General features: G+C 37.8%; 2 protein-coding genes across 6 annotated transcripts; both read right to left on the reverse strand.

The window, feature by feature from the left end:
- Positions 1–1,469: 1,469 nt before the first annotated feature.
- LOC126616301 (putative disease resistance RPP13-like protein 1) lies at positions 1,470–5,034 on the reverse strand. 5 transcript variants are annotated; one of them, XR_007621086.1, is made up of 3 exons: positions 4,792–4,859; positions 3,723–3,788; positions 1,470–2,303 (listed from the first exon to the last, which is right to left on the reverse strand). XR_007621086.1 is itself a non-coding variant. In XM_050284348.1 (3 exons), exons 1-3 carry the CDS (start codon positions 4,876–4,878, stop codon positions 1,531–1,533), a joined length of 249 nt encoding a protein of 82 aa, XP_050140305.1. In that variant the 5' UTR covers positions 4,879–5,034; the 3' UTR covers positions 1,470–1,530. The 5 variants fall into 5 exon arrangements, 4 of the variants coding, with proteins under 4 accessions (XP_050140305.1, XP_050140304.1, XP_050140303.1 ...); XM_050284348.1 differs by having other exon boundaries at positions 1,470–1,626; positions 4,792–5,034; XM_050284347.1 differs by lacking the exon at positions 1,470–2,303 and adding an exon at positions 2,901–3,098 and having other exon boundaries at positions 4,792–5,034.
- A 13,822-nt stretch (positions 5,035–18,856) lies between these two features.
- Positions 18,857–19,603, reverse strand: LOC126615394 (putative disease resistance RPP13-like protein 1; the record flags this gene model as incomplete). The annotated part of the gene is made up of 1 exon (XM_050283212.1): positions 18,857–19,603. A coding segment is annotated over exon 1 (573 nt), but the record flags the coding sequence as incomplete, so codon positions are not given.
- Between the last annotated feature and the right edge of the window lie 4,217 nt (positions 19,604–23,820).

The raw sequence follows: 23,820 nt of genomic DNA on the forward strand, positions 1-23,820 counted from the left end.
TAAGGGATCATTGCTCCAATTGGGTTAAAATTAAGAGATTATTTCTCCAATTAGATTAAAGTTAAGGAATCAATGTTAATGAATTTTTAATTGAGGGACCATAGCTGCACGTTTTGATGGGTTGAGAAACCAATGATAATGGATTTGTAGTTGATAGACTATTGCTCAAATTAAGTTAAAGTTAAGGGATCATTGCTACAATTTATTCATAAATTAAACAAAGGTAAGAAGAGATCTGAAATATTGCAAAAGAATTGTTATTGACACTCCAAAAAAATCATTATGCATTTGTGTAACAAAGTTATCAAGGATGGATTGAGTGCACGATGACTTTCTTTTGCTAATAACAAATTCCTGAAGTGGATCGCATTATTAATATTGCTTTTGGAAAGAATTTCTATTATCTGCATCTTCTACATATATAAAGTCAAAAGGGAAAACAGGTGAAACATTTAATATTTCAAAATTGCCCCTTTTATTACAGGTTATATAAAAGTAAAAATGTAAGGACATGATGGTAAAACCAGGCAAAGGAGAGAAAGTGGAGGAAAAAACTAGAACATGCTTAGAGAAAGAAACTATATTTGAAGCATCCGTTTGGTTGCCCAGCCCCAAAAAAAAAAAAAAAAAAAAAAATATCCCACAATTAAATCTACAAACAACGGAAATGTGACACTGATGTTAGCAAACTTTTATGGTCTTCAATCTCGATAATTTATGTGCACATTGGAATCCATACTTCATACTTCACTTGTTTTTGTTGATCTCTTGGCACATCTATACTAGATTGTTTGGTGTTGGTCGGTTTGTTTGATTCAAGTAGCAAGAGTACCTTAGGAAATGAAAATATCAAAAATAAAATAAACATTTGTAAATAGTGTCAAGCGCATGTAATTATAAATTTGTAAGTCACACGTAGCACGCCTGATTAAGGCCTTTAAGCCATGTACCATTGTTAGCACGCCTGATTAAATGCCTCTAATCCATGTACCAATTGTTAACAATGATAAACAACTAATGCAACATATTTTAGGGGTGGGTAACGTCTGTTATTTAAAAACCTAACGCGCATGCAGATGCTGGTTTAGAGTAAATAAAGAAGACTGTACATACGCAAATGTGGGATAAACTAGGGTTGGATACGGCCAGGCCAAACTCAAAATTGAAGCAGATGGACCGGACCCGTTTGTAACTGAAATGTGACGGGACAGTGCAGGTCTTGTTAGCTGAGAAATGAAACCGGACTTAACCTGACTCGTTTGAAATGAACCTGTTCCTACAGGTCCAAGGGTCATTTTTTTATATAAATTTTTTGTTAATAAACTATGACTGTTGTGCTTAAAGTATAAGCTGGGTGTGCTTGAACAAAATAGCTGTTGTGCTACAAGTAAAAGCACAATAAATTATAGTGGAGTAGCCTACCATAAGTTCCAAGGGAGCCGAAGGCAAAGGCTAACGGTCAGCCAAAATGCCCAACTGAAAATATAGAAAAGAAAGTACACAAACAGCAAGTTACAAAATGATTGTCCTTTAAACCAAATCATGGTGACTGCAAATTGCCACAAACCAACTTGCAAATTTGAATTCTTCAAATCTAGAAGACAATCTTAACTCCATGCAACCTCCCTAATAAAATTAAATCAATCACAAAACCCTAATAGCAATTGATTAACATGAGATTAATAAATTTCATCGAAAATCTAATTAGATAATACCTTTAAATTAACCACAAAAATAACAAAACCGCATCAAAATCCCAATTTTCAATTCCACTGTAGAGAGAAATCGAGTAGATCCCCCAATAAAATGAAACATGCAAATGAGAATTAAATAATTACAACTCAAATTAAAAGCTTCTGCTTTCATAGACATCTGAATTCTTGAAAATTTACCCATCTAGGCGGTAGCCCCAATTAGTCGAAATCGATCGAGCATGAGAGATTTTCTTTCATAGACATTTGTTTTACTAGACATTTGCTTTCAAACGAGCATGAGAGACTCATGTAGAACAAGATATGGATTAATTTCGAAGACATCCATCATATGGTAAATTATTAGAATGGGATATCTACTTTTCCCTACAATAATAACTGGGTGTTGTTATTGGAACTCAACTCACAATCAAAATATAATTATCATTCATTTTTCTCTCTTCGTGGCCAAAGGACTAATTTTGATCAAGTATTTGAAGTTGGGAAACTGAAAACTACATTTATGTGCTCATCTGAAAACCACATTTATTTGATCACGTTTTCTTTCATTACTTTTTTTTATATACATTTTCTAACATGCCATTACATAATCTGATTATGTGCTCATCTCTTTTTAATTGTATTATTGTATCAGGAAAAAAACCACATTTATGGTAAGGACTTTATGCAGAGTGGGCGGGGAACCACCAATATTTTGGTGGTTCTGTCAAATGCCTTAATTGTTGCTGAAGATTCAAGAGTTACAGCATTTTATGGTGAAAGTAATATTTCTTTATCTTTAACTAACAAATTGATTATTACTTGACTATGTTTATAGTATATGCAGTATATTAATTGGTTCTAATTTATATACATACAGTTCGACCCGAAGAAAAGAAAGTTAAACGCATTTCTAAGAATCCTCCAACACGAGCAACATGGTGTCATGATCAATGTGATGCGCATTATATGTTAGGACATATATTCACAAGGAAGATATTAGAGTCCATTAGGAGAGAGCAATGCTTCTTTCCTTGCTTGGAAATTCGCCTATTTTTCCCTCTTCCACTTCACAAGGACTTGTATAAGGAGGTTTGAATACATTCATATTGATCATGACACCATGTTGCTCGTGTTGGAGGATTCTTAGAAATGCATTTAACTTTCTTTTCTTCGGGTCTAACTCTATACATAAATTAGAAACAATTAATATACTACATATACTATAAAAATAGTCAAATAATAATCAATTCGGTTGTTAAAGATAAAGAAATATTACTTTAGCCGGAATATGCTGTAACTCTTGAATATCCAGCAACAATTAAGGCATCTGGCTGAACCACCAAAATATTGGTGGCTCCCGCCTGCTCTGCATAAAGTCCTTACCATAAATGTGGTTTTCTTTGCCTAATACAATAATACAGTTAAAAAGAGATGAGCACACAATCAAATTATGTAATGGCATGTTAGAAAATGGATATAAAAAAACGTAATGAAAGAAAACTAAAGACAGAAAACTTGGTTTTACTTACTGTCTTAGAGATTTTCTGTTTAATTGTTCTCATCAAATTGTTTGTCTACTTTCATTTGGTCTTTTATAATGTATAAGATTGTGTTTGAAGGGGTGAATATACTGATGAACTGAACGCAGTCAAACCTCATGATACAAGTCCGTGTGAAGTGGAAAAGGGAAAAATAGGCGAATTTCAAAGCAAGGAAAGAAGCATTGCTCTCTCCTAAGAGGGAAAAATACCGACTATAGGGACTACAGAAAAATTACTGCTACTTTCATTGTCATATAGTGTTTTTAACTTTTCTTTTATCTTTATCCCTACCATAGGGACAGAATCCTTCCTCAACTACATAAGTTGTGGGAGTTCTTTGTGAAACCTTGCGCCCAATACCTTCTCTAAGACCAAGGCGATTTCGCTGTTCTGCAAGGTGTTCTAACCTCTGAAATAACTCCTCTATCCTACCATTCATGCCATTGTAATTAAAAGGAATACGAGAGGTAGAGAGGAAATTGCACACCTGGGAATCAGAAAACACATTCATCAGGATTTGAACCCATGGGAATCCTGCAAGGTGTTCTAACCTCTGAAATTATAAACCGATTAAAGTTTCAGCAACAAGCAGATTACTCAATCAGAAAACACATTCATCAGGATTTGAACCCATGGGAATCAGCTGTAATTAATAATTATCAATAATTAAAAGTAATGAACCAGAAATTCTAGCAAAAATAATTCGCAATTGCAGAAATACAGTAAAATCTGCATTCCAATCAAACAGAGGGCATGGAAAATCGAAGTGTGGATGGGAATTTACAGACCTGGACGAGGCAAACTAAATTTCAGGCCTAACTAGTAACTACATCATTATTCAGACACAATCCAAAACAATACTGCTATGTTATATATTCTAAACAAAATTAGCTTACTGTAACTCAACCATTGAAGCCCACCAATTAGGGCTGGGTTCGGTTTAAAACGGTTCGGTTTTTTTGCCAAAATCGAAACCGAACCGAAATTTCGATTCAGTTCGGTTCGGTTATTTTTTTTCGGTTTTTTTTCGGTTCGGTTTTTTTCGGTTTCGGTTTTTTCCGGTTCGGGTTTCGGTTTTTTCGGTTTTTTTTTTTTTTTTCAAAAAATGATGTAAATAATGGAAGGAGCTTACCTATCAACCTCCCAATTCTCATATATCAGAGAATTGAGAACCTCAAAATCCTGAATATATTCAAGCATTTCAACTACTTATGATCAAGCAAATACAGAAACACATATACTTCAAGGAAATGTACAGGATTCGAAATTCTAAAACTTTAAAATTTGCAAAATCATGAAATAATTCAACAAATTAACTGATGCAGATCAAAAAAAAAAAAAAGCAAATGGGTTCGTCTAAATGCCATAATCGAACTTCAATATCACATGCCCAGTGCCCATATTCAAATTCATAGTCAAGTCCACAATAGATCTAGAAAATTCCAAAACATATTCAGAGAAAAATACAAACTTTTCCACCTTAAATTACATAAATTTCAAATGGGTAACCATAAAATTAAAAACCCATAAACTGAAAAATAGATAAAACCCACAACCTTTGCTGCAGCGATATCGCAGTGATCGTCGCAAGCTCTTACAATTCCTCTTTTCGTCGGGTCTCGAAAGGGGCGAGGGAAAATCATTGTTTGGAAGAAAGAATCCACGAGGAGGACAAGAGAAGACTAGAGAGAGTGATTTGGAGGAAGAGAGGAAGGAGAGGGAGAGAGAGAGAGACTGAGGAAGTAGAGAGGAAGCCGCGGCGGGGAGAGAGAGACTTTGAGATCTGAAAATGAAATGGGAATGGGACACTGACGGCTAGGGTTTTAAGCTTAAGAAATTTTATAAAGCATTCAATATAAGAAACCTATAAATAATATACTGGTACAATTATAACAATAGAAAGCCTACAGTCAAGTTGGCTGACAGCACCTAAACCCAACCTATAGGTCAGGGGTTCGAGCCCTGATGCTAACATATTTTTTAGTATTTATATATATATAATTTTTTTTCGGTTCGGTTCGGTCCGGTTCGGTTTCTGGACCTCAAAAATCGAAACCGAACCAGCCATATTCGATTCGGTTCGGTTTGGCAGTTTTGGTTCGGTTTTTTCGGCCTCGGTTCGGTTTGGTTTTCGGTTTTTTTCGGTTTTCGGTTATGTGAACCCACCCCTACCACCAATCCCCCTATAATCCAAAACAACACTTCTCTCCGTGCTTGGCAATTGCAACCAATCCATCCCCCTATAATTCGTGCAGGTCCTATTTCCCCATCCCCTATAATTTTATTCCACAAATTCGTGCACCCACCCTCCCAAAGACCTGCAGGTCCTGCACTGCACCCACCCTAAACCGAAACCCATCCAACCTGAAACCCTCCCAAAAACCTGCACCCATCCTAATCCGAAACCCACAGTCCTCAAACCCTCACACATTCGACAAAATGCTCAGAAATCAAGTTAATCAACATGAAATTTGACCCTAAACCCTAAAGAAAAACCCAGCTTACCTGGATTTTGGGTCTCGATTCGTGTCGGATTCGCATCTTCTTGCGTCTGTGTGTGTGGCCGGATAAGCGCCGTTGAAGTGAACGAAGGAGCGGCGTTCAAACTGGACGGGCTTGACGGAGGACGGGAGGAGCGCTGGAGCGCTGTTTGACCTTTGTTCTTCGAGAGAGAGTGAGTGAGCGATTGAGAGAGAGAGAGGGACCTAACTTACAATGGTCGTTAGGATTTAATCTTAACCAATCTTACGGTGCAAGTAATTTCTAATTATAAATTAAAAATATATATATTTATATATATAATATTTGGTTCGGTTCGGAATGACTGAACAGTTTCAAAGATGAGGCTGAATCCCAAACCGAAACATTTCGGTTTCGGGTACCGAATATTTCGGGAAATTTTCGGTCAAAATTTGGGAAGGATTAGGGACGGTTTGGGATTTTCAAGAAAAAATTCCATCCCTATAAATTTGAATCACTATTCTTATCTCTGTAATTTAGATGAGTTTATTATAAATTATCTTATATTTTGTTAAAAAATCCATTTCATAAATAAGTAGATGTGATATGCTTAAATGCAAATCTGTAACAAAAGCAATGGAAAAGAATAAGTACAAAAACGGAATCGTTGCCTTTTATCTCTAGGTAAAATAGAGCACCAAGATGGTCAATCTTATGGTGCTGCAGAGAAATGATTCCTTCATCAAAGAGGTTCTGATTACGACTGCCCACTTCACCTTCTACGAATTCAACATCAAGGACAATCAATGGGTTCGTTTCCCGAATCGTAACTTCCAGTTCTCCATTTGGTTGCCCACGGAAAAAAAACCACAATTAAATCTTCAAACAACGGAAATTTGAAGCATAAAGTGAGAACAAATAGGTCGAAATGTGACACAGATGTTAGTAAACTTTATGGTCTTCAATCTTGATAATTTATGCACACATTGGAATCCAGACTTCACATATTCGCTTATATTTGTTGATCTCTTGGCACATCTATACTAAATTGTTTGGTATTAGTCATTTTTTTAATTCATATTTCAATTTTGTAAGTAGAAAAGGTATATTTGTAAATGAAGATATCAAAATAAAATAAAAATTTGTAAATTGCGCCAAGCACATGTAATTATAAATTTGTAAGTCACGCGTAGCACGCCTGATTAAAGATCTCTAATCAATGTACCATTGTTAGCACACTTGATTAAAGGCCTCTAATCCATGTACCGATTGTTAACAATGATAAATAACTAACGCAACACATTTTAGGGGCGGGTAGTGATGCGAAAAATTACTTAACACACAAATTAAACCCTCTTTTTGACAATTGTAGTATAGATGTAAGTAGGGTATCGTTCTAGGCCGGGGATTAGGAGGGATTGCTAATCTATTCTAAATTAATTTAAAAATATTAAATAAGACTCAATGATACAAAACTAGGCTAAAAACTCTAATAACTCGAAACACACTTAGGATGACTCAAAATAATGAAAATGATCTGATTAGACACTAAGAACTGAAATGGACGGAAATTGAATTAAAAGACTAACAATAATGAAAACTAATTAAATAATATAATTTAATAATGGATGGGTGTTTGGTTTTGATGAAAAGTAAATTAAACTTAATTAAATTACAGAATTGACAAAAACATAAAATTAAGGTAAAATGATAAATGACGGACTAGCTAGAGGGTTCTTCTCCACACATGACACATATGCAACCTAAATTGATTTTCAGTTGTTCTTTCAATAAATTTTTAATTCTCAATACTCCAGATTAACCGTGAACAGCACTTTTTTAATCTTCAAGTTTTCCTTAAGTTATTGAATTGGACGGAAAAACGCATACAACAATTCAAAACATTCTTCAAAAGTCCCCTACGTGAAAAACACAATAGCGATACAATCAAAGATCATTAAACTTTGTGAAAACTATAAGCATTGACGAGACATTCGTAACTATGAAAAGCATGATACTCTTGCCAAGAATTTACTTAACGTGATTGTGACTAGCAACCTTTACTACTTGTGAAAATAAGTTCATAACGATTAGGTGAAATTCACTTATATTCTAGCATCAAATTCATGCATGTAAATTAAGCGTGCACTCTCAACCAACATACACAAATCAGTTTTTATACGAACGGATAAGTAAATTGAAATCACAACTTATGAAATCACAACCGAAGGTAATCAATTCATATTACAAATATATTCATGGCTTTGAATTAACCTCTAGCCAAAATAAATTTAATTACACATTATTAAAACAAAAATAAAATAGAAGTTTGAAAAGATTTAACCGAGAGAAATGGAGTGAAGCCTCTAATTTTCTTCTCACTGTGCCCGTCAGTCTCCCTTCTCCCCGTGTCTATCTCCTCTCCTGCCTCTGCGAGCTGAGCAGCTCCTCGCAAGTCTCCCCGCAAGTCTCCGTGTTCTGCCAGTCACGCTGCCAAAGGCAGCTTGTGACCTCCCCCCTTCCCTTCTCTCCGCAGCTTCACGCTGCCCAAAGGGCAGCCCTCTGCCTTCCACCAATTCCCCCCTCTGCCAGTCACGCCCTCCTTCTTTTATATTTTCCCTTTTTTCCTTGCGCCTGACTCCCATGTGGACTCCTGCTTTTTCTTTCTCTTTTTTTTTTTTTTTTTATCTTTTCCTTTATACTCTCTCCAGCTCACGCTTCATCCTCTCCCGCTGCCAAGGGCAGCGCTTTTGACTCCCCTCTGACTTCTCCAGCTGCCAAGACAGCACTCTTTGACCCCCTCTGCATTTCTGCGCTGTGCTCACCTGTCCATCCTTCTTTTTCTTTTCTTTTTTATTCTTTCCCTCAGTCCCCTGGCTGTCTCTTGGATCCCTTTTTTTTCCATTTGTTCCAGCTGCAAAGGTAGCTTCTTTATGTTTCTTTTCTTTACTCACCAACTGCAAAACACTTCAATTTTAGATATATCATATAATTTCTAATGCCATATAATTTCTAATGCATACCTAATAAATTTAGCCTAACTTCCATGACCTATAATCCGTGACATAATTCTACCAATAATCCATGACAAAATGAGAACGACTAAAGCAATTTTCGATGAATTTATTATTTAAAACTCATTTGTGCCATTTTTATTTTCTTTGCATAAACAAATCCTATAAACACAAAAATAACGTAAATAGCTCAAAATATAAGGAACTAACTAAGAAAAGATGAGTGAATTTGAAGTAAAAATATATATAAATATGATCCGATCAAATACCCCCACACTTAACTTTTGCTAGTCCTCGAGCAAAACAAAGAAAACTAGAACAAGAATAACATTAGCTTCCCCTATGTGACCCTCATAGAATTTCAATTAAGAAAACAAATCATCAAGAACCATAGCTAGCATAAAGGAACTAATCCAAGTTCATCTTCCTAATTCAAATATTAGCAGTAATCTTTAAATCATCCTTGAAGTGTAGTGTGTGAGATAGCCATGCTAATGTAATTTCAAGTTCTTATTTTTAAAATCATCATATGCAACGGGATATACACTTAATCACATATGTGTTTAGTTTTAATGTGTTTCGCTCAAAGAATCAAATGTGAAAGTTCTACCATAAGCTTGCATAAAGATCACTTCTCCACAGTCATAATTGCAAAACTTAAATCAAGAGGACTTTTATTGGATGTAATGAGGCTTAGGGATAGGGTTATTGAAATGAAAGAATAAGAAAACACAAGTTCCAAGCTATATTGCAAGCAATTCTTTTGTTTAGATTTATAAGAACTCAAGCTCTCCAACGATTCTTCAGACATCTCCAACCACAACCTTAAACTGAAACTTTAAAAACTTTTATTTTCTTTGTATACAATCTTTCTTTTTCTTTTTCTTTTTTTTTATTTTTTTTTTTTTTATACAAACATGAAATACCCCCACACATATTCTTTTGCCCAAACATCTTCACAAAACTTCACAAACGTTTCTCATAAGACAATCTCGCATTGCTCGTTTGGAAAGGGTAAGAAAAAATGTTTCAGGTATAAGGGTAGACATATCTGGTGATAAGAAATAAAAGGCTCAACATACACGGCTCAAATTGGCAATCTAATGATATCATTTTTCTTTAGGAAACATGGTTATTTGGGCCATAGTGGTAAACCTAATGCCTCTATCATTTCCAAGTTCATGCAATCGATGACAAACATTTCGAAAGATCGTTACGCAAGTTCTAGAGATGTATCTCACATAAGTTCATCACACATGAAAGAATAGGAGTGTATGAAAAATGCACACACTTTCAATAGGCTCAAAAACTCACATAGGATGTATATGGTCACTAAATTCACATATGAAGCTTTAATTCATACTTTAGTTTCACATCAACAAGGCTATGTGCATTTAGTTTTTCAAAGATGATCAAACATGTACAACACTAACAAGAGAATTAGGAATTTCATAAAACACATGTTAACTAAGTTCTTGATAATCGTGATTCAAATTTGATCTAATTATATCATTGGGTCGGGAAACTAACAAAAATCTAATTCAAAACAATAAGGGAAACAAGACAATATTTTTGGATTTTTAAATTTTCCGAAATTTTTTAAATTTAAATTTTTTTTTTCTTTTTTTTTTTTTAAGAAAACAAAAACTAACAACACAGAAACAAAATGAAATTCTAGAGATTTCTACCCCCACACTTAAACTTGACATTGTCCCCAATGTCAGAAAACACTATAATGCAAATAAAAAATAAAAAATAAAATAAATAATAAGAAACAAAATAAAACAAGTGGACTGAAAACTTCCCTAATTTGCAGTAAAATCAAGCGATGACCCCCAAGCTAAAATTCTGCAATCAGCTTCAAGGGTGGAAAGAACCAAAAGTTCCTGCAAAGAAAAGAAATAATTCAGTTAAGTAACGCAAGAAAATTAATTAAAAAAAAATTGCAAACGAAAAATTGAAAATTACGATAAAAGATAATGAATAAAACTAATAAGTAATCATTGGTCGTGCTTGTTGACTTTCCACAGCTTTCCTCTTGAACAGGGTGACACTTAGCTTTTCACTTGCAAGTGATGATTTTATGCTATTGTACTGCAAGGCTTTGCTCTTTGGGAATGTTGCAGTTCCTTATTTGTTCTCCAAGCAGATGTGGCAGCTTCTCTTGTTCTTCATCTCAGACTCCTTCCGTTGGGATGATTGCGCAAGCTGCATTCTTCTCTGCTTGTTTCCTCTGCATGGCGGGCAGGCACGAGGTAGAGGTATTGGTCTGTTTCTTTCTTCAATCTTTCCAAGTGCCCACCTCTTGCTCTCTTTCTCCTTGTCCCTAGCTGAGGATGAATCAGCACGTTGTCTCCACATGCTTCGAGGTATCATCTTCACTTCCCTTATACGTAAGAGACGAAGAGGAAACACAAGATGATGAGTACTCGAGAGCAAGTGCTGGCTGGAGAAAGGACAGGGAGAAAGCATGATATGAGATACTCTTGCTTTCAACCTTCATGATATGAAATACTTTTGCTTTGAATGGGTTGTTTTCAGGAGTATCCCAAGGAATGAGGAACACAGAGTAACTTAGGAGGATTCTTTGGGAATGCATTTTCGGAGATGAAGAAGTGTTGAGAGGGTGTGCTGAGAGAGTGTGCTTTTGCTGTGGAAGGCGAAGGTAGATACTTATAGGGCTTTTCTTCACAACCGGAACTATTCTCTCACTCATTGTCGGCAGCCGGTGGATGGATGAATAGTACAAATTACGCGCTTTCTGACAAAGCTGCCCGTAATTTCCGCAAAGCAGATTCCTCATTGATATCTGGAATCGGCGCTTCGAGCTCTGAGCAACGTCGATTGTAGAGGTAGCATGTGACACGTGCGGATAAATCTGGAAAAGAAGATTTGCCCGTGGGTTGAAGCCCAGCTTTTGAGAAAGCTAGCGTGTCTTTGACTGTTGAATTTCCCTCTTCGATTTCTGAATTGGTGCTTCGACAAACTGCCCGAGAATTTCGCAAAGCAATTTACGTGTGACAAGTGACGACACGTCTGGACAAATTGATCTTTTGAAATCCGGGGTTCGGCTCGTGGTTTCTGAGCAAGCCCAGCCTTTAAGAAATGAAACGCCTCTTTTGAGAAAAGAATCCGGCTTTTGAGAAAGGAGCCCCGACTCTTCGATTTGCGAGAGGACGCTTCTCTGAGGAGCGCCTCTCCGATTTCTTCTTTTTATAGAGGCGTTAAGCTTGTTCCACAACACACTTGAGCACCCTCCTGTAAACACTCCCTTCTTGCACTTGTTTAATCTTGATCATTCTGACTCTCTTCTTTCTTCACCACCTCTGAAAAATGTCTGGCCCTTCCGATCGTCGTTTTGACTTGAACATTGGTGAAGAGGCAGCTCCGCCTTCACCAGACAATATATGGCGCCCATCCTTCATATCCCCTACCGGTCCTCTTACCGTGGGGGATTCGGTGATGAAAAATGACATGACTGCTGCGGTGGTGGCCCGGAACCTTGTCACTCCCAGAGATAACAGACTGCTCGCTAGGCGGTCTGATGAATTGGCGGTTAAGGAGTCTCTGGCTCTTAGCGTGCAGTGTGCGGGTTCTGTGTCCAACATGGCCCAACGCCTATTTGCCCGAACCCGTCATGTTGAATCGTTGGTGGCTGAAATACAGAGTCTCAAACAAGAGATTAAAGGGCTCAAGCATGAGAATAAAGAATTGCACAAGCTCGCACACAGCTATGCCACCAGCATGAAGAGGAAGATTGACCAGATGCAGGACACCGATGGTCAAATTTTACTTGATCATCGGAGGTTTGTGGGTTTGTTCCAACAACATCTGCCTTCGTCTTCTGGAGCGGCACCGCGTAGTGAAGCTCCAACTGATCAACCTCTGCCGCCTCCTCCTTCTGTGGCCCCGCCGACTGCTGAAGCCCCGCCTACTACTGAAGCACCACCCGACCAATGAATACTATTAGTTTACATCATTGTAAAATATTTGTACTTTTTTTTTTTTTTTTTTGTATTTTTTTTTTTTTTATTAATGTTAAATTTTATGTTTTTTTTTTTTTTTTTTTTTTTTTTTATATGTAAATTAATGTAAAGAGACTTTGGTTAACCTTCCCCCACACTTAAACTAAATAACACAAACTCACAGAAATCAACCAAATAACACAACTAACTAAACAAAACAAAATGAAAGCAGTAAAGATAAGGGTGGAAGAATGCAAAGCTGATTGGGTTAGTGATTCCAAAGTCTCCCTTCGTTGAATGCTTGGGTTGCCTCCCAAGAAGCGCTTGATTTAACGTCTTTAGCCGGACGCATCTTTCCTTTAAATTTCCCTCGGCTCCATTTGAACCTAAAATCAAAGAAAGAAAAATAAATCAAATATCAAAAGTAAAATACACAAACACCAATATAAACATAAACAAAAACAAAAATAAAGGGATTAGCAAAGTTGCTAATCCCCGGCAACGGCGCCAAAATTTGATGCGAAAAATTACTTAACACACAAATTAAACCCTCTTTTTGACAATTGTAGTATAGATGTAAGTAGGGTATCGTTCTAGGCCGGGGATTAGGAGGGATTGCTAATCTATTCTAAATTAATTTAAAAATATTAAATAAGACTCAATGATACAAAACTAGGCTAAAAACTCTAATAACTCGAAACACACTTAGGATGACTCAAAATAATGAAAATGATCTGATTAGACACTAAGAACTGAAATGGACGGAAATTGAATTAAAAGACTAACAATAATGAAAACTAATTAAATAATATAATTTAATAATGGATGGGTGTTTGGTTTTGATGAAAAGTAAATTAAACTTAATTAAATTACAGAATTGACAAAAACATAAAATTAAGGTAAAATGATAAATGACGGACTAGCTAGAGGGTTCTTCTCCACACATGACACATATGCAACCTAAATTGATTTTCAGTTGTTCTTTCAATAAATTTTTAATTCTCAATACTCCAGATTAACCGTGAACAGCACTTTTTTAATCTTCAAGTTTTCCTTAAGTTATTGAATTGGACGGAAAAACGCATACAACAATTCAAAACATTCTTCAAAAGTCCCCTACGTGAAAAACACAATAGCGATACAATCAAAGATCATTAAACTTTGTGAAAACTATAAGCATTGACGAGACATTCGTAACTATGAAAAGCATGATACTCTTGCCAAGAATTTACTTAACGTGATTGTGACTAGCAACCTTTACTACTTGTGAAAATAAGTTCATAACGATTAGGTGAAATTCACTTATATTCTAGCATCAAATTCATGCATGTAAATTAAGCGTGCACTCTCAACCAACATACACAAATCAGTTTTTATACGAACGGATAAGTAAATTGAAATCACAACTTATGAAATCACAACCGAAGGTAATCAATTCATATTACAAATATATTCATGGCTTTGAATTAACCTCTAGCCAAAATAAATTTAATTACACATTATTAAAACAAAAATAAAATAGAAGTTTGAAAAGATTTAACCGAGAGAAATGGAGTGAAGCCTCTAATTTTCTTCTCACTGTGCCCGTCAGTCTCCCTTCTCCCCGTGTCTATCTCCTCTCCTGCCTCTGCGAGCTGAGCAGCTCCTCGCAAGTCTCCCCGCAAGTCTCCGTGTTCTGCCAGTCACGCTGCCAAAGGCAGCTTGTGACCTCCCCCCTTCCCTTCTCTCCGCAGCTTCACGCTGCCCAAAGGGCAGCCCTCTGCCTTCCACCAATTCCCCCCTCTGCCAGTCACGCCCTCCTTCTTTTATATTTTCCCTTTTTTCCTTGCGCCTGACTCCCATGTGGACTCCTGCTTTTTCTTTCTCTTTTTTTTTTTTTTTTATCTTTTCCTTTATACTCTCTCCAGCTCACGCTTCATCCTCTCCCGCTGCCAAGGGCAGCGCTTTTGACTCCCCTCTGACTTCTCCAGCTGCCAAGACAGCACTCTTTGACCCCCTCTGCATTTCTGCGCTGTGCTCACCTGTCCATCCTTCTTTTTCTTTTCTTTTTTATTCTTTCCCTCAGTCCCCTGGCTGTCTCTTGGATCCCTTTTTTTTCCATTTGTTCCAGCTGCAAAGGTAGCTTCTTTATGTTTCTTTTCTTTACTCACCAACTGCAAAACACTTCAATTTTAGATATATCATATAATTTCTAATGCCATATAATTTCTAATGCATACCTAATAAATTTAGCCTAACTTCCATGACCTATAATCCGTGACATAATTCTACCAATAATCCATGACAAAATGAGAACGACTAAAGCAATTTTCGATGAATTTATTATTTAAAACTCATTTGTGCCATTTTTATTTTCTTTGCATAAACAAATCCTATAAACACAAAAATAACGTAAATAGCTCAAAATATAAGGAACTAACTAAGAAAAGATGAGTGAATTTGAAGTAAAAATATATATAAATATGATCCGATCAGGTAGCGCTTGTGATTAAAAAAATGCCTAACGTGCATGCAAAGAGGCTAGTTTAGAGTAAATAAAGAAGATTGTAAATATGCAAATGCGGGATAAGTTAAGTGTGGATATGGGGTAGGCTAGACTCAAAATTGAAGCAGACGGACCGGACCCATTTGTAAATGAAATGTTGCAGGGTAGGGCGGGTCTTGTTAGTTGAGAAATGAAACCAGACTTAACCTGGCTCGTTTCAACGAACCGGTTCCTACAAGTTCATGGGTCCTTTTTTTTATATATAATGTTTGTTGAACAAAAAAAATAATAAACATATGAAAATATAGAGTCCACACAAATTGGGTCAAACTACAAGGTGTAATCCAAGCCCAAAAGATGAGGATGGGCTTTACCCACCAAAAACATTCAGAAATAAATAAAAAATTTATTTTCTCCTACAAAAGGGGGGAACTAACGTACACAAAAGAAAAAAATACAGATGCTCCCCATTTTCTGCAAACAAAAAGGAACGTGGAGTCAGAAATGGTGGTTAACAGAGAGTGGCAGGAAGTCATGCCCTCCATCTTTCCCCCCCACGTAACAAGCTCTAGAACTCTCATATGATGCCTATAAATAAGCATCAGCTGCAACAAAAAAAAAAAAAAAAAAAAAGACGGAAACAAGAGGAGAGACTCTGCAGAAATTGAGAGACGACGTTAAAGAACGGACGACAAAGAAGAACAAAGCAAGAAAGCAAGGGGAAAACCAACAAAGCATTCAAAAGGTAAAAATCCAGCTTTCTTAAAAAAATTTCTTTGTTTGGTATATCTCGGTCTCGCAGGGAATAAAGAGGCACTTTGCATCTTCAACGTTTCCCACTCCCCAGCATTCTCGAGTTGCAGTCCAACAAAGCCAACGAAATCACCACTTCTGCTCCCCGACGCTGCAGTTTAATCCCATGAATTTCTTCGGGGTCTAAACCACCCCGTGAAGTTCTGATCAAATCCAAGAGCTCCGCTCCGTGCCGCTGCAGTTTAATCCCATGAATTTCTTCGGGGTCTAAACCACCCCGTGAAGTTCCAATCAAACCTGAAAGAGAAGGAAAAATAGAGATTGTAAAGTCTGCAAAAAGAAAGCTACGGCAGGAAATAAAAAAAAAAGAAGGGAAGTTGTCTTCAAAGTTGCTGGGAAATTTTGAGATGGAAATGGATTGATAGAAGCTCCAAATTAAAAGTAAAGGAAATAAGTAAGTTTTCATCAAGAAAAGTTTTGTGCAATTCTCGAAGATGACGATACTATAGCATTCACTGCTTCTGGAAAAATCGAAGACATAGCACTCACTGCTTCTGGAAAAATCGAAGAAGTCTTCTGCTTGAGAAATGTGAAGAAAAACAGCAAGATGGGCGACTGCTTTTTCCAAATTTCATATATGTTTCACTGCACGATTGCTGTTGTGCGCCAACCACTCTTTCCCACCAACAAATTTAATAAAAAGCATCTGAAGCGACGGCAGCGTGTCCGTCGACTCTACTAACAATGAGAGACCCGGGCATCCTATTATTGTCAGTTTTTCAAGAGATCCTCGTAAGGACTCCGTGTTCAGGGTATTACTGGCCCTGTTTTCATGTAGAACCTTACATCCATCGACCCAAAGGATTTTCAAGGAAGGAAGATGAGTAGGCAAGTCTCCTACCAGCTTCGGACACTCTCTTAATATCAGCTCCTGAAGACGAGGGAAGTCTGGACTTTCACCCCCACTTGGACTAGGCAGCCATTCCTCCCACTCTGGCATCTCCCCAAACTCTAGCTTCTCTAAACATTGAAATGGTTGATTTCCCCCGTACAACTCACCACCAACACTCTTAACAACTTTCATCCTTTCTACGTAGAGCTCTTTCAGAGCAGGTAGCTGACCAGCTGGTGGCAATGAACTGCAATTACCACAGTCACTGAGACGCATCACTTGTAAGTTGGAGAAGGACGAATCTCCCACCCAATTCGGGAAACGGATTCCGCCATAACACCTGATGGTTAGTTTCACCAAATTTACCGAAGGTTGAAGTCTTTCGAGGACGTATATCTCTTTTACGGAATCATTGGAAACTACATCACCCCATGACAACTCTACCTCGTTAACATCTTTCTTATCCTTCAGCAAGGCATCAATAGCACCAACTACATTTTGCAGATTCAAGATAGAAATTTTTCCTCCAAGGTGTGACAACTCCCTTAGCTCTGCAATGCTTGACCCAGTAGATTTCCCCAACACAAAAGCTGTCAGTGTTCTCAAACTTTTTAGTCTACCGATATGCACCGGCATCTCTTTTATTTTAGTTTCACCAATATCAAGATGACGCAAATGAATCAATTTCCTCATGTATGCAGGCAATTCAACAAGAAAAGAACAACCTAACAACAATAGAGTTTGTAAATTGTAGAGAGTACACACTGTATCTGGTAACCTTTTAATTGTCGTATAAGAGAGATCAATGTAGCGCAAGTGCATGTGGTTACCAATGGAATCAGGTAAGTGAGTGATATTTATATATCCTGATAATGAAATTGCCCGTAAACATTTTTGTGCTGGCAATATATCATCTAGAATCTTATTGCTTACATATCCACCATTCCAACTATAATGTGGTGGTAAAGACACTGGAAAGAAGGTACGCAAACACTTAACTCCTTTTAATGGCTCAAATATTGGAGATGTATCAAATTTTCCCCTTATATATGACAAGTGGCGAACTTTTTTAGAAACTTCATGCGATTTGTTTTTATCCAACCTAAAACAAAACTCTCTAGACACAAATATAGCCAAGTCATTAATAAGATCATGCATAGTGAAACTTGGTTTATCCAATCTTGGTCTTTGAAATAGTGAACGCGATAACAGTTCATTAAAGTACCTTTCACCAACCTCCTCCATTGCTTTCTTGCTCTCTGATTGTGGAATTAAACCTTCTGCCACCCATAGTAGAACAACATTTTCCTTTTCAAACTCATAGTCCTTTGGAAAAATTGAGCAATAAGCAAAGCATCGTTTCAAGTAAGCCGGAAGATAATGATAACTCAATCTTAGAGAAGGAAGAAGACTATTAGGGTGTGGCAGATCCCAAAGATTACTATCCAATATGTGATTCCACTCCTTGTAGTCTAGGTTGCAACTTAAGAGACCCCCTAGCGTTTTTGCAGCTAGAGGCAAACCTTTGCACTTACATGCAATTTGCTTACCAATTTCAACCAAGTCTGGATGTGCACCGGGGTTTTCATTTCTAAATGCATGTTTTTTCAGTAACGACCAACACTCTTCATTCGACAATTCTTTTAAATCGTGAATAGGAATAGTATTGTGCACGATGGCTGCAACACGTCTGCTCCTTGTTGTTACAAAGACTTTGCTTCCCTTTGCCCCATACGTGAAAAGAATTCGTAGACGCTCCCAGTCATCATAGTTTTCATTCCAAAGGTCATCCAAGACAAGTAAAAATCTCTTTCCACTCAGTTGTTCCCTTAGTTGAACTTCAAGGGAATTCATCTCCAAAATGTCACAAGGCTTTTTAGTGATTTCCTCAATAAGGGCCTTAATAACCCTCAAAGCCTCATACTGTTCGGAAACACAAACCCAAGCATGAGTGTCAAAGTGCTTTTTAACTTGTTCATCATTGAAAAGGAGTTGAGCAAGAGTTGTCTTACCAACCCCGCCCATACCGACTATAGGGAGTACAGAAAAATTATTGCTACTTTCATTGTCAGATAGCAGCAGTAGATCTCTTAACTTGTCTTTATCTCCATCCCTACCATAGGTATAAAATCCGTCCTCAACAACAGAAGTTGTGGGAATTCTTTGTGAAACATTGCCCCCAACAACAACTTCTCTAAGACGGAGGATATCTTTTTGATTTGCAAGGTCTTCCAACTTGTTGAATAAAACTTCTATTCTACCATTCATGCCTTTATAATTAAAAGGTTTACGAGAGGTAGAAAGGAAGTTCCACACCTGGGTTTTCTTAGTCTGATCTTTCGCCTTGCAACGCGAAACTTCAGTATCGATCTCATCCACCAAGTCCTCGGCCTCGAACACAACATGGTTGAGCTCGTCAAGCCACATCCCGACGTCACGGTCGACAATCTGCTTCTCCTCTGCATCGTTGAGCACTGCATTGAGGGTCATCAACTTCACCTTCAGTCTGCCCACGAGTGAATGGTCGAGTCTTCTTGCCCGGAGGAAGTCTATGAACTCTCCAGAAATCTTGTCGCACAGCACCTTGATCGAACCGGAGAGCAAAGCCTCTCCAACCAAAGCCATTTTCTCTTCTGGCAAAAGGACTAACTTTGATCAAGTATTCGAAGTTGAGAAACTGAGAATTCTGCTTGGCAAAGCCTGTTAAGATTACTTCATGACTGGTGAGACGACTTGATATTTTTGTTGGTCAATAATGCAGTGGAACACACACGGCAAACATAAAGTAGAAAGTGGTGGAGGTTGGAAAACGTTACCATCCAACATTAATTTATTAATTATTTTCTTCCATAAAAAAATCGTTGTTGGTCATGAAAATTGGTGGAGGTTGGAAAACTTTACATCAAACATTAATTTATTTATTATTTTCATACGCATGCGGATAACATTATTTGATTTAAGTGCATCTTCACATGTAAAAAAAAAATTTAATTGTGACGAGAATACGGATGGTACATCACGTGTTTTTATACAAGTTGTGAAAAATTTTAATTTTTAAGTTATTAACTCTTTAACACACATTACTCACCATTTATATAGAGACATGTGGTGTAACACCTCATGTAACGGTCACACTGAAAAATCTCACCACATGTGGGACAAAGTGAAAGAAAGTGGCTGATAAAGAGGAACACAATTCAAGATTCTATCTAATCTTCCTAATTAGAACATCTCACAATTCCCATATAAATGGCCAATGATAGCTCACAAATACAGACAAGGATTGTCTGCCCTCCACTTTCGATGTCATTCCCATGCCTTCCTGTTTTATGTGGTCACGGTTAAGCCACGTCAATATTTTATATTATTTTTTTTATAGATATAATAAGACAAAAATGAATAGTAATATAAAATGTTGACGTGGCTTAACCGTGACCACACAAACATGAGGGCACGGGAAGGGCAGACAATCCTTGTCCCACAAATACTGACATAAGCAGAAGAACAATAATGGGTAACTACTTTAAATTTTTTGAATTCTCCTATTATTTTAATTGCTTTTGTAATTTCAATTTAATAATAAGAGAGATTACCGCAATTGCTCTGTAAACATAGGTACATTTTTCAAACTTTATAAATATTACGTTTTATTTCTTTTATATTATACTGCACACATATCTTCGATTTCACAACAAAATCTTATTTATTTTTTACATATTTCAAGAACTATTTTACGAGGTGACCAGATGGGCCTTATTGATTTTGGATTGGACAAAGCTCATGGATTATGACAAGAGCCCAGTTTCTACGCTAACAGTTTGGAAGTTGCAAGTATAGAGAGTTTGATGTGAAACCGAAGGCTTTGCTCTCCTGTACATGGAAAAGAAAAAGAAAATGGCTGAGACTTATCTAAATCTCATTTAGTTAAATCTCAAATTGTTAAGTCGTACAAAAATATGAAAATTTCCATTCAAACCGACGGCCCAAACAAGTATTGATGGAGAGACCTAAAATTAAAAAAAAAAAAAAAAAAAAGCTATAATTGGATCTCAACATTTTTTCCCTTGTCTTAATAAAAGAGCAGAAAAAACCATCAGGGGTAGTAGAGTGGTCAGGGACGAAGTCTAGGTTTATGTTCCACACGATACGTTTAGGGTTTGACTCTTGACATTGGTGAATCACACAATGGTGGTCAGGAGGGCTGAAATGTCTCTGCAAATCTTATCGGCACCCGAAAAAATAACAGTTATGGCCACCAGCTGATTCCCTTTTCAAAAAGAAATAAAAGGCCAAATCGGATAAATGATCTCTGTGGTCATAATGTATTCGGAAGATAGCCCTTGTACTAAAAAAACTTGGATTTAAACTCCTGTGGTGTACTCTATTAGCAAATTTAGTCCAAAAATGATTTTTCCGTTAACTATCTGTTAATACATGGGTAAAATTGTACTTTAAAGCACAAAAGTGATTTAAAGCACGATGATCACCTGGTAATTAATATCATCAAATGTTCTAAACTACGGCCTTCTAGCCATTGCAAATCAAAGTTGTTTGTACTATACTTAGGGTCTCCGTATTTAGACCTCGTATAAATACTCGGGGGACTCAAATGTAATTATGTAATAAAGGAATGGGCAAATATGTAATAAGTGAGGAGCCCTTATTCTATAAAAGGGACTCCTCACCCTCACAATGAGGAGGATGCCTCACCCCCATAGGCTAATTCTTAAGCCTAACCCCTCATCCTCTCAAAGCTCTCACTCTAATATTCAGAGCTCTCTCTCCCTCAGAAATACAATATCAGTGTAGACGTAGCCCAAACCTTAGGGTGAACCACGATACATCTTGTGTTATTTATATTTCTTGCAGATTCACGATTGGATTTACGTTGTTCCAAAACCTCCGGTTTTGTGCATCAACATTTGGCGCCTTCTGTGGGAATCGATACTATTTGTACCATACTTGACCAATCCTGAAACTACTGAGCACCGGTCAACGTTATACCGTCAAGGACCCAGAAGAGTTTCCCTCCAACCAGGAGGTCAATCACAACGCGACATGTGTCGACATCAGAAGCTAATCATAGCGCGACACGTGTCAACATCAGAAGCCAATCACAACATGACACGTGTCAATGTCAGAATGAAACTAAAAACTCTCTTTTATAAATAGAGATCATTCTCTCACAATATTTCCTAATGTCATTTGTACTAAATCATTCACTAGTACTCACTAAAGGAGAGCTTGAACCTATATACTTGTGTAAACCCTTCACAATTAATGAGAACTTCTCTACTCCATGGACGTAGCTAATCTGAGTGAACCACGTACATCTTGTGTTTGCTTCCCTGTCTCTATCCATTTACATACTTATCCACGCTAGTGACAGGAGCAATCTAGCGAAGGTCACAAACTTTATACTTTCTGTTGTACCAAAGTCCTCACTGGTTTTGTGCATCAACATTTGGCGCCGTCTGTGGGAACAACACTTATTCCCATTCTCTTCAGCTTTGCCAAGCTAGTTTCCACCATTCGTACACTCTCTTTTGACTAGGCATCCATTTCCAATATGGGGAGCGAATGAAGCCACATCACACAGAATGACACCCCTCTTGCACTTAGTGCGAAGCAACGAAAGAAGGAAGGAAAGAGGGTTGCTCTTCAAGCTAAAGTCGATGAGCTAGAAGCTCAGAACAACAAGATAGCAATGAAGAATGAGGTCCTCCAGGAGCAGTATGAGAAACATTTTGATACGCTCCACGAAACTAGGCGTACTCAAACACACAAGCTCGTTGCCCATATGGACATCAACCATCATCTGGGTGCCCCCCAACACGGAGGGTCACCTCCTTTCAATATGGGTATCCCTGATGAGGAACGAGCTAATCATCACAAAATTGATCAACATGAGACTTCTCTCAACCCAGATGCTTCGACCCGAAGTAGAAGAAGTGGAAGAAGACACCTCCTTACAAGACACCTTCTTGCAGAAGAGTTGGAAGGATCGAAAGCCATTTATCGTGACTGCCGAGACTTCCTAAAGCAACGTCGAGAGAATCCCCTCCACATATGCTCGAAGATCAATGACCCAAGGGTTTCTGAAAGACTCGGTCCCCTCCCACGACCTAAGCCATCTGCCAATCTAGGGAAGGAACGACAGGTCCCAGAGGAACATGAAGGTACGGGGGACTCTGAGGTATTCCAACAGACTCGCCCTAGAAGGTAGTACGGCAAGTCCAAGAAAAAACCACACGCCCATGCTCAAAGTTTTCTACTTCCAAGAGGCGATGGAAACTTACGAAAAAAAATTTCAGCGGTACATAACTCCACTCATAACCCCCTTGTCCTACAACTCTTTGAGGAAGTAAACAAGTTGAAGGCCGAACGTCAGGCCGAGATACCTGACTGGAACCAACCCAGGCCTGGCCCTCTCACAAGAAGGATCCTCGACGCCCACATTCAAGCGAAGACAAAACAAAAGCTTGGTTTACAATTCTATACTGAAAGTGAGGACCCAATTGAACACCTTAACCTCTTTGAGTCCACCATGACATATCCGATGCACACCGACAAAGAACGATGTCTTCTTTTCCCCTCCACCCTCTCTGGCGGAGCTCTAAACTGGTATTGCCGTCTTCCACCTGAGACAGTAGACTCATTTGATGAATTGAGGAAACTGTTTGTCTCTCAACACATCTTCTAGACTGATCACTTGCATTCTGCAGATTACTTGTATACTATTCACCAGAAGCCGGACGAGTCACTACGAGAGTATGCCGGTCGCTTCAGCCATGAGTATTCTCGTTGCGCTGAGGTAGATGACAAGACCGCCCTCAAGGCCTTCACGGCAGGCCTACGTGATTGTTTCTTCAAGTACATGATCAATGCCAACACTTAGAAGACTTACTCTGAGGTGATGACACAGGCTTATAACCACGCCTCCGCTGAAGCAAGGACATACCAAGGGAACCCCCATATGGTTAACCCCTATCAACAAATGGGAAGTGGAAGTCAAG

This window comes from Malus sylvestris, chromosome 3, assembly GCF_916048215.2.
Source record: "Malus sylvestris chromosome 3, drMalSylv7.2, whole genome shotgun sequence".
Taxonomy (NCBI): domain Eukaryota; kingdom Viridiplantae; phylum Streptophyta; class Magnoliopsida; order Rosales; family Rosaceae; genus Malus; species Malus sylvestris.